The 11,205-nt window shown below is 48.4% G+C and overlaps 3 protein-coding genes across 4 annotated transcripts in view; 1 reads left to right on the forward strand and 2 right to left on the reverse strand.

Annotated features, from left to right (window-relative positions):
- The window catches only part of LOC114452823 (NLR family CARD domain-containing protein 3-like), a 1,046,161-nt gene that overhangs the window by 919,195 nt on the left and 115,761 nt on the right, over nt 1-11,205 (reverse strand). The window lies entirely within an intron of this gene.
- On the reverse strand, nt 85-5,835 carry LOC114452867 (clavesin-1-like). The gene is made up of 8 exons (XM_028432385.1): nt 5,544-5,835; nt 2,728-3,409; nt 2,475-2,645; nt 1,585-1,703; nt 1,166-1,340; nt 977-1,087; nt 647-867; nt 85-539 (listed from the first exon to the last, which is right to left on the reverse strand). The coding sequence occupies exons 2-8, from the start codon at nt 2,827-2,829 to the stop codon at nt 461-463; spliced, it is 978 nt and encodes a 325-aa protein (XP_028288186.1). The 5' UTR covers nt 2,830-3,409; nt 5,544-5,835; the 3' UTR covers nt 85-460.
- riok3 (RIO kinase 3 (yeast)) lies at nt 6,599-11,044 on the forward strand. Its single transcript, XM_028432367.1, has 13 exons — nt 6,599-6,929; nt 7,773-7,888; nt 8,209-8,354; nt 8,460-8,567; nt 8,708-8,817; nt 8,903-9,046; nt 9,118-9,245; nt 9,338-9,520; nt 9,599-9,758; nt 9,876-9,956; nt 10,028-10,117; nt 10,197-10,310; nt 10,386-11,044. The coding sequence occupies exons 1-13, from the start codon at nt 6,894-6,896 to the stop codon at nt 10,497-10,499; spliced, it is 1,530 nt and encodes a 509-aa protein (XP_028288168.1). The 5' UTR covers nt 6,599-6,893; the 3' UTR covers nt 10,500-11,044.

The following is an 11,205-nucleotide window of genomic DNA, read 5'->3' on the forward strand; positions in this document are numbered from 1 at the left end:
ATCTCTTCGGCAGCCTGACGTCAGTGAGTTTGATCCACAGACGTTTGTTTCCGGCTCACAGAAACAAGGCCGCATCACGTGTCTGATCACAGCGTCGCAGTCCTGCAGAAGCAGACCGCCGTGCTGGAGGTGACGCACCGACTCGTGGTGTGTTTGTTGTTTGAGGACAGAAGCTGCTGGATGGACAGAGGCTCAGCTTGGAGGCATCGGACGGCTCAGAGACAGGACAGAGCTGTGTGAGTGAGTGTGTGTCCTTCTGTGTTTCTGAGGACCTGTGGTGTAGAGCTGGGTAGTGAGAACTTTTTGTCCCAGGCTCAGTTCAGGTTCAGGTGTAGGACGACTGCAACATGAGGACCCAGTGTTCAATCTTTAACCTTCAACTTGAATGGTCCTCAGAAAGATAGAAGAACAAAGGTGTGTGTGTGTGTGTGTGTGTCTGTGTATGTATGTGTGTGTGGGTTCAGTCGAGGGCCAGAAGCGGTGTGCTGGTCTCCCTGTCGGTCTGTCGAAGAGTTCCTGGTTCCACCACCGACTGAGACCTGAAACACAAACACGTGATCCTGTGAAACCTCATGAGAACACGAAGCTAACACGAAGCTAACACGAAGCTAACACAAAGCTAACACGAAGCTAACACCTTCCTCACCTCTTCATCATATCCTTGTCTCCTCCCCCACAGTTCTCCCTGACGTGCATGGCATCGTAGGTCAGCGTGTACTCCGTCTCGTCGTTGTAGTCGGGTCCCAGCAGCGTCCGCGCCCAGATGCCCATATCGTACGGCGGCAGCGTCCCGCCAAACTCTGACGGCAAACACTCAGGCTGAATGAGCTGGTGGAGCGAGTTCAGGTTGTTACCATGGAGGAAAATCTGAGGAGAGGAGGGAGGGGTTAACAGCTGCAAAGAGGGAAGGAAACAGGAGCAGGAGGAGGAGGAAGATGAGGAAGAGGAGGTGGTGAGGACAGAAACATGTGGTCACCCTTTTCCTGGTCTTGTCTTTGAGGAATGGTTTGATGATGGTGTACATGGCGTGAATGTACCAGGGCTGGTTCACAAAGTGGATTCCTCCGAAGCGAGCCGGGAAACTGTCCTGAGGAGTAAAAAGGAGACAGGAGGACGCGTGAGAGTGCGTTGACGAGGAGTCGGACGGCTGAACCTGACCGCTTACCTGAAGACCTTCGATGGCCAGTTTGAGGATGTTTGGGGTGAGCTTGGACGCCTGTTTGAAGGAGAAGTTGCTCCAGTCGATGATGAGGATGAACCCGTTGATCTGGAGCTCTGGGTTTTCTATCAGAACCTCCAGAGAGAGCAGGATGGCCCGCAGGATGTCTGTGAAGGAGTTCCTGAAGGAGGGAGGAGTCAATCGGCAGCTAATCAATAGTTAGAGAGAGCGTGACGCTGGCAGAGTTAAATACAGCCTGACAGAAGTGACTCATTAGGCCCTTTGTGTTTCCACTCAATACACTGACAGAAGTGTGTGTGTGTGTGTGTGTGTGTGTGTGTGTGTGTGTGTGTGTGGAGCACAGCGGGACACTGAGTTCAGGATTTAAAACCTGCTCCAGTATCCTCACAGATCACAGGTTTTACCTGCTCTGGTCCCAGTTGGAAGCAAACAGGATCAGGATTTTTCGCCCGTGTTGGTCTGGGGTCTCAAGGACACCTGGGAAACCATCCATCAGCGCTCGCTTAATGCCAGGGTCATCCACCTGAAGGAGTCAAAACGAGTCACACAGATGAACCTGGGAGGTCAGACTGTCTCCCAGAGAGACAGAGGGACCACAGTGCAGCTGTAAAAACTTAAACCACTTTGACAATAGGGTCAGAGCTCATCACGTCGAGGGAAGGATCGGAGTGGAAAAAGTGACTCTGGCATCAGTCGTGGTCATAATCTCTGAGAACAAGACCACTCAGAGCCAATTAGGTACAGATGTTTGAAATGAGGATGAGGAGCTGAGACCTTTGGAGGACTCTCAGGGTAAAACCACTCCTACAGACACTTATCACTCTCATGCTGAAAGAGGACACGGTGGACATGGATTATACCTCTCAGAGAGAGGGAGATCTGAGCTCCTCTTTAACATGGCTTCTTTAACCTGGCCCTGAATAAGTGGAAGACGATGGATGAGGGCAGAAGAGGTGTCCTGGAATCTGACCTGGATGAGTACTTATGGAGGTATGTTCACCAGACGAAGACCACCGTATAGGTAGTCTTCGTCTGGTGAACATACCTAGAAGTGAGGTAGAAGTGAGGTAGAAGTGAGGTTCTAGGTGAACATACCTAGAAGGACAGTATACACCTTCAGATCTGGTTTACTTACTGCTCAAAGGGGAGTTAAACCCTAAATGTGTTTTAATTTGACCCCCATTTGATCAGGATAACATCACCCAGACTGCTGCCTCCTCGTCAGACTCTGGATGCAGCTCTGTAAAGACTGGTTTTCGATGTCAGAGGGTAAGAATCTGGAGGAGGTACAGACCTTGAAGCTCTGGAACATGTCGAGGTTCTGCTGTCTGAACTGGAAGTACTGCGCCAGCAGTCTGAACGTCTCCACCTGGTCGAACTTCCTGGCTCTGAGAAATCGAAGGATGAAGTCATCGTCCGTTCGCAGGAAGCCGATGTCCGGCCGCGTCACGATCATGTCCCGCACCTTCAGGAAGCACCAACAGATACATTCAGTGATTATGTTTCGGTGTGTTCAGGCTGTTGTCTCACAAAGTGCAGCTGCGTACCTGCTGGATGTCCTGGTGCAGAGTGTCCGGGTTTTCGTTCAGCTCTAAGCGAGCTTTCTCTGTCGTCTCTGGACTCAGGCCGGCGTGCAGATGGGTCATCATGTTCAGGTTTTGATCCTAACGTCCAAAATAAATAACAGATGACTGTTTGTCCACCTTTCAACTAAGTGTCCAACAGGTCCAGTTTTTTAGGATCAAACCTGCCGGGTGATTCTGCCCGTAACACAATCGTAGTCGCTGCCTCTGCAGATTTATCAGAGATGAGAAACAATCCTTCCTTTAAAGGTTCGTAACAATCGAGGTCGTCTGTGTGTGCTGTACAATCCGCCGCACCTCCCTGCGTTGTTGTCCAACAATCATCAGCGCTGTCTTCTCCTACATGAGGCTGAAAATCAGGTTTTGGTTTTTGATGCTGGTTAAAATGCTCAGTTCGAGTCCCTTCGTCTGTTCCAGGCAGTAAACATCAGATTTACATCCTTTGTGTCCTAATTGGCTCCCCATTCAGCCTCCGTCCTCCTCCTGCTGTCTCTCATGGCTCTGTCAGGATTTGGTTTCAGGTTTTATTGAGTCTCTGCTTCTTCATGATGAAGCCCGAAGAAGAAAAATGATGCTCCGCAGTTTTGATGTACAAAATATTCAAAGATCAGTGAAGGCAACAGTGTCCAACGTGGACCTCCTCAACCTAAGAGTGGGGACAGATGAAGAGTTAGAGGACAGAGGACACGTCCTCCCTGAGAATATAACAGTGCTACAAACGGTTTCAGATAAGAAGAACCCTAAAAAAACACAACAGTGACACCTGTGGTTGTTAGGTGAACTGCAGTTAGCTTCAGTTACACAACAGCGATCTGTGCTGTGAAGCTAGGGTACAGCTAGCTGGTTAACAGTGCCCAACCTGTCAATCAATCCTCAGCTACATTAACTTAGTCCCATTACAATAGCGAGCTAACAAGATATATACACTCATATAGCATTTAGCTTGTGATGACGTTAGCCAGTTAGCTGTAACGGAGTTACATTACTGTACCTGTTGAAATTAGTTGCAAACGCTAAGCTAGCAAATTTAGCAACCAGATCAGCCCATAGCGGATAGTATTTTGCTACATTTGTTAGCTAGCAAGCTAAAGTTAGCAACGCTCTTTGTATTTTATATTTATATAGAACATTGGTAATAATATGTCATTAATCCGTGTAATGTGTTTAAAATCAGACAAATTGATCCTTTATCTCTGATAGAAGGATGTAATTCTTTCTTTTTTTGCTCTCTGGTTTTGTTCTCTCTGGTTTTAGCTCTATGGTTTTTTCTGGTTTTTGCTCTCTCTGGTTTTGTTCTCTCTGGTTTTTGCTCTTTCTGGTTTTTGCTCTCTGGTTTTTGCTCTCTCTGGTTTTTGTTCTCTCTGGTTTTTGCTCTTTCTGGTTTTTGCTCTCTGGTTTTTGCTCTCTGGTTTTTGTTCTCTCTGGTTTTTGCTCTTTCTGGTTTTTGCTCTCTCTGGTTTTGTTCTCTCTGGTTTTTGCTCTTTCTGGTTTTTGCTCTCTGGTTTTTGCTCTCTCTGGTTTTTGCTCTTTCTGGTTTTTGTTCTCTCTGGTTTTTGTTCTCTCTGGTTTTTGCTCTTTCTGGTTTTTGCTCTATGGTTTTTGATGGTTGTTGCTCTCTCTGGTTTTTGTTCTCTCTGGTTTTTGCTCTCTCTGTTTTTTGCTGGTTTTTGCTCTCTCTGGTTTTTGCTCTCTCTGGTTTTTGTTCTCTCTGATTTTTGCTCTCTCTGTTCTTTGCTGGTTTTTGCTCTCTCTGGTTTTTGTTCTCTCTGGTTTTTGCTGGTTTTTGCTCTCTGATTTTGTTCTCTCTGGTTTTTGCTCTCTCTGGTTTTTGTTCTCTCTGGTTCTTGCTGGTTTTGCTCTCTGGTTTTTGTTCTCTCTGGTTCTTGCTGGTTTTTGTTCTCTCTGGTTCTTGCTGGTTTTTGCTCTCTCTGGTTTTGTTCTCTCTGGTTTTTGCTCTCTCTGGTTTTGCTCTCTCTGGTTTTGCTCTCTGGTTCTCTCTGGTTCTTGCTGGTTTTTGCTCTCTGGTTTTTGTTCTCTCTGGTTCTTGCTGGTTTTTGCTCTCTCTGGTTTTGTTCTCTCTGGTTTTTGCTCTCTCTGGTTTTGCTCTCTCTGGTTTTTGCTCTCTGGTTCTCTCTGGTTCTTGCTGGTTTTTGCTCTCTGCTTTTTGCTCTCTCTGGTTCTTGCTGGTTTTTGCTCTCTGGTTTTTGTTCTCTCTGGTTCTTGCTGGTTTTTGCTCTCTCTGGTTTTGTTCTCTCTGGTTTTTGCTCTCTGGTTCTCTCTGGTTCTTGCTGGTTTTTGCTCTCTGCTTTTTGCTCTCTCTGGTTCTTGCTGGTTTTTGCTCTCTCTGGTTTTGCTCTCTCTGGTTTTTGCTCTCTGGTTCTCTCTGGTTCTTGCTGGTTTTTGCTCTCTGGTTTTTGCTCTCTCTGGTTGTCTCTCCTCTCTGTGTACATGCCTTCCTCCCCACAGCTGTGCTGGGATCCGTGACTCCTGCCCTTCCACGGGTGTTCCTCCCACAGATGACCCCCTGCCCAGCCCGCCCCGCCCCCCGCTGCTCCCCATCTGCCGCTCACATTAATTGTGTCAGATGTTGTCCAATCTGTGAGTCCGCGGGGACACAGAGGTCCCGCGGACTGAGGCTGGTCTGCATGTCTGATGCTCAAAGTGACCTCATGTGGGCTGAGGGTCCTCACAAGGAGGCGAAACGGAGCAGCATCCTCCGAAAGTACCGGGATGTACCCGCGTCTCTGCCGCATTCAGAGTCATGTTTAAACGGGACTCACCGTGGAGCGACCTGCTAGGTGTGCTGGCTGAATCCCGGCCGTCCTGACGGCCCTCCGACGCTGGTGCTGATGCTGAGGACGGCGGTGGCAGCAGCGGCGCTGGTGCTGGAGGTGGCCATCGGCATCCCGCGGACCAAACAGATCTCCGCGTGATGTAAGAGAAGGAAACGGCAGAAAAATGACGAAATAAAAACAAAGCCGTCCCGCAGGCGTCACAGATGATGGAGCCCGTCCTTGTGAGTCCGTGTGGGCATCGTAACGGGAGGAGGAGGAGGAGGAGGAGGAGGTGCGTTTTCACTTTGTGCTCCGAGAGAGAAGACGTCAGGATGCTCCGCCGCCGTCAAGACGTCATGAACAACGCGGTCCGCTTCCGCTTCTCACCTTCAAAATAAACGATCAAATAAAATGTAAAATGGTCTTTGAAGCTTCGTGTCACAATTATTTTAATGAAGTGACGTCATCCCTTGTTTAATTCTGAATGACATATTTTTTTGTCCTTTATTGTACAAAATAAATGAATGCAGATGAATTCTGGCAGCAGTTGTGCTTTTAGACTGAAGCGTCTCTCCGCCGGTTTCCGGTGTCTTTAACGTGAACTTGGCTGACTTCACATACCTCTCTGCTCGTGACTGTGCGCGTCCATGAGCCAACCTGGACAGAGATTGGGCGCGCACACACATACGCTGACTGGTGCGCTCACGCGAGTACGCGCTAATCCAGAGGCTATGTAATGTATATAATTCAATATATGGCCTTAGTTCTGTTGTATCCAGGGATATATTACACATATACACATTTACACACGTGTTCATTAGTTCGTGCATACCTGCTGGGGATCATTTCTTTCTTTTTTGTTTATTAGCATCAGATTTTATTCTGATTTATGTAACTACTAATTTTACGGTTGCATTTTTTGCCAAAAAACGACCATTTTGTTATTATTGTTGTTTTTTGTAGATCGATATTTAGCTTACATCACTTTAAATATACATCAACAAAATAATTTGACAACAACAGCGTGAGGACTTTTATTGTGAAGGCGTGACGTAGTGACGTAGTTCCTGTTGTGCCAAGGTTCACAGTTGTGGAGTTCCTCGGTGAAGAAGGCTCGTTCTACCTCGTTTCAACCATTTATTTATTTAAACCGAGTTGGTTTCTGACTGTAACTTGTCTGTTTCGTATTTGCCGAAGTTTACATATCATTTCTTGAACGTGTCATAGTTTGGTCCGTTTTTATTCGTGTCTGTTCCACGACGGTTTGTCTCCAAATCTGCTCGCTAACGTTAGCTCAGCGGCTAGCCACCATTCACTCTCCAAAGAAAGAACCGATTGATCATCTTTATCGAAATCATGGATCAAGCAGGAGTCACAGCGCAAACAACAAAGGTAAGGAGATGTGTTGCGTGGTTCTGTTCGTATGTCGTGTCTCGTTGGTGTTTGGGTTTTCGAGACTAGTAGGATTATGGGTCTTTTTTAGCTACCAGTGCTAGCCTGTGTCCAACATGGCCTCGGAGACTGTCCTCTCCTTAAAAGGCTGCAGACAGAGAGCCGGGGAGCCATGACGGCAGAACTTCCACATGAAAATGAGCTGATGATCACTGACCAAAACAAGGAGTCACGGTGCTACTTCTGTGACTGTCCTCTACAGGAAGACCAGGGGGACAGAAGTGTCCACATGCGGCAGTGATCATCATTTATATCCAGTCTGAGAGGAAGGAACCTACAGACCTAATGTGATCTGTGAAACCTGAAGGCTGAAACTTCTTCACATTATGATTAGTTTGTCTGGAAAAAGAATTAGCACGGGACAGAACGTTCAGGAGTGTTTTTGGTTTGTTTTCATTTTTAGTTAAACTTCTGGACTCGTGTCACCGTGGTGTGTGGGCGTGGCTGAGGTGACGCACATGTAGGCGCGGTTGGCTCCGACATGTCCAAACATGTTTCACTGTGGTGAATCACTGACAGAACAATCAACTTATCAGCTTTAGATTTTATAACAAACAAATGTATAAACGTAGAGAAAACACAGACTCCTGCAGGTCACATGTATTGTTTATTGATTGTATATTAGTGCAATTGTCAGATTTAAACTTCACATCATAAATCTTATTTTTATAATTGTGACACTTCAGTGCTGTGGATGTTCTGCAGAGAAGATGAATCCTTGTTCTCGCTGCTGTGAGTCCTGATGTCACTGGGATGATAACTGTTACTGGCGGTTGTTTTCAGAGCCCGTGGGGTTCGGTGGCCCCGGCAGCTCCGACCTGCTCTCTGACTGAAGTGATGAGTGAGCAGCTGGCCAAGCAGCTGGACGAGGAGGACAGCGCCTTCCGGACACTCCCAGAGTGAGCTCACCTGCTGAAACCACACTGAGCAGGATCATCACTCACATACACTTACGTTTGAGTTTTATCCACAAACACTTTGATAGCAGCAGATATTGGTGTCAAAATGTGAAAAGATGGAACTATTGGAAGTGTCTGAAACGTCAACTGATGCCCTCTAGTGACACAGAGATTTTATTGCAGGCAGTTCAGTAAAGTCGCAGCTGCTTTAAGAATACACCTGTGTGAAAACATTACAATAAAAGTAAACAGTCTGACAGATTGTTGAGGCTTCATTAGGTACATGTTTGTCAGTCTGTCCTGATGTTTCCGTCTCTCAGTCCTGGCGTCGACCTCCTGCTGTCAGACGACGCTCCCGACACCACGAGTGACCTGATGCTAGCTCAGATGCTGCAGATGCAGTACGACCGCGAGTTTGATGATCAGCTCCGCCGGGAGGAGAAGAAGTTCAACGGAGACAGCAAAGGTAGAACCACACACACCTGACACACACACAAACACACACACACAGAGCAGCAGGGACATGTTTGGACTTCATGTATGTTGAGGTGAGATATTTGTTTGTCTTCAGTGTCCATCTCCTTCGAGAACTACCGGATGGTCCATCCGTATGAGGGCAGCGACAGCTCAGAGGACGAGGTGGACTGGCAGGACACCAGAGACGACCCCTACAGAGCCGGTAACTGCAGAGGGGTGGACAAAATAACAGAAACCCCTTGGAGCTCAGCACTGTTTACGTCCACGTGCCTCGGATTTCTGCCCCATTTTAGTCCAGTTTACTTCATGAGGTTGTTATTATGTGTGTGTGTGTTAACACAGAAAAACCTCAGACCACGCCCCGGAGAGGGTTCTCTGGGAAAGGCAAGAACATCACAACCAAACATGATGAGGTGACCTGCGGTCGCAAGAACACGGCCCGCATGGACAACGTACGTCCTTTTAAAATATCTCGGCACATTTGGAGATCAAAGAGAGAAAACACTTTGTTCCAATGACCTTTGACTCTGCCTACAGTTCGCTCCTGAGGTCCTCGTCGGCGATGGTTTGGGGATGGACCTGAAGTTGTCCAATCAGGTCTTTAACTCCTTAAAGCAGCACTGCTACAGCGAGCAGAGACGCAGCGCCAAACTGCACGAGAAGAAGGAGCACTCGACCGCCGTACGTACAGGGACGCCTGTCTGCACCGCGGCTGAAGGTTCTGTTTGACTCGATGCTTCCTCTCTCCTCAGGAACAAGCGGTGGACCCTCGCACTCGTCTGCTGATGTACAAGATGGTGAGCGCCGGCGTGCTGGAAAACATCAATGGCTGCATCAGCACGGGGAAGGAGTCTGTGGTGTTCCATGCTGACGGAGGGAGGTGAGTGAGGAGAGGGAGGGAGGAGAGGGTCAGAAGAATTAGAAGTTAATGACTTGTGTGTGTGTGTGTGTGTCTGTGTGTGTGTGTGTCAGCCTGGAGGAGCAGCCCGTCCCAGACGAAGTGGTGCTGAAAGTGTTCAAAACGACACTGAACGAGTTCAAGAACAGAGACCGCTACATCAAAGACGACTATCGCTTCAAAGAGCGGTTCAGCAAACTGAACCCACGCAAGATCATCCGGCTGTGGGCGGAGAAGGAGATGCACAACCTCACCAGGTAACCGGTGTCCTGCACTGCTCGTACCCTCCTCTTCTCCTGTAACACGTCACGTGACATGGTTCTGTGTGTGTGTAGGATGAAGAAAGCGGAGATCCCCTGTCCCGAGGTGGTGCTCTTGAAGAAACACATCCTGGTGATGTCGTTTATTGGTAAAGACCACGTTCCTGCACCCAAACTCAAAGACGCCATGTTGGGCTCAGAGGACTTGAAGAACGCCTTCTACCAGGTCCTACATGTACGTACACGTGCTCTGTATATTCACACGCTCAGGAATCCGGTCCTGGTTCAGACTTTCTCTCCTCGCAGCAGGTGAGCTGATGATGTTTCTTCTGCTCTTCTTTGTGCCGAGCAGATGATGCAGCAGCTGTATCAGGAGTGTAACCTGGTCCATGCTGACCTGAGTGAATACAACATGCTGTGGCACGAGGGGAAGGTACGTCTGTCTTCCTCTTCCTGTCTCATGTCCGTCTCCTGTGTGGACAAACCCGTCTCTCCTCTGTGCAGGTGTGGCTGATCGACGTCAGTCAGTCCATCGAGCCCACTCATCCTCACGGCCTGGAGTTCCTCTTCAGAGACTGCAGGAACGTTTCCACGGTAACTGCCGGCCTCCTGTAAAGTGCTGTCTGTGTAAACGGCGTGACCTGTGACGGCGCTGCTGTTTTGTCTGCTGCAGTTCTTCCAGAAGCGCGGGGTGAGCGAGGCTCTGAGCGTGTACGACCTGTTCAACACGGTATCCGGACTGAACATCCCTGTCGGCGTGGAGGACGAGGCCGAGTTCATGGCTGAGGTAACAGACGCACAGTCTCGCAGTCAGCACACTCTGTCCTCCATCTTTAACCCACGCGTGTCTTCGCTGTGACAGATCGTGGCGCTGGAGAAGAGGAACGAGGATCACGTGCAGAAGCGTGGGAAGAAAACGTTCCCCGTGGCCTCCGAGGACGCCGACCCTCCTTTAAAACCCGACGCTGATGACTAACGCTCGCCCCGGCTCGCCCTCTCTTCACGATCCGGCCAAGGAGACAAACAGAGGACGAGGCCTTGGTACCGCCTGCCACCTCCACCCCATCTATGCCCACTGCTTCCTTACAGATGCAGGACAGCGCGCCCCCTCTTGGCTACAGGAGGAAGTGAATTCACCCTTTGGGAGTCCTGAAACATGGCCTCCTCCTCCTGCTGAAAATGCTGGTGGAAATGTGGGGGTGGAGCTTTCATCCAGGTGACATCATCATCAGCTGGAGGAAAAACAGATCAAATCCTGCAGACATTTGAGGCTCCATCTGTCAGCGCGTGCAGTCATTCTTTCTTTTCAGGAGGGCGGGGGCAGGGTCAAAGGTCACAGCAGTGTGTGGTGTAAAGGTGAAACTAACAGAATCGGCATCATGTAGAGCAGCTTTTAATGTGTATGCTCATGCATTAGTCATGATGGGTGTGGTGTAATTTGTGAAGGTGTGTTTTGACATAAATGACACGATTGAAGCTTTATGATTAAAAAAAATCAGATTAAATGAGATTAAAAAGTAATCTGACTTGTTTCATGAATTTAAATCTTCAGTTTCAGTCTGGAGTTTCTGCACAACACGTGATGGGTGGGTGATCACATGACGCCCAGCATTGACAACAAGAGGAGACTTCCGGCCTTCAGAATAAAACCCAAAAGTAAAAATACTGTAGATGAAGTTCCA

The sequence above is a fragment of the Parambassis ranga genome, chromosome 20, assembly GCF_900634625.1.
Source record: "Parambassis ranga chromosome 20, fParRan2.1, whole genome shotgun sequence".
Lineage (NCBI taxonomy): Eukaryota > Metazoa > Chordata > Actinopteri > Ambassidae > Parambassis > Parambassis ranga.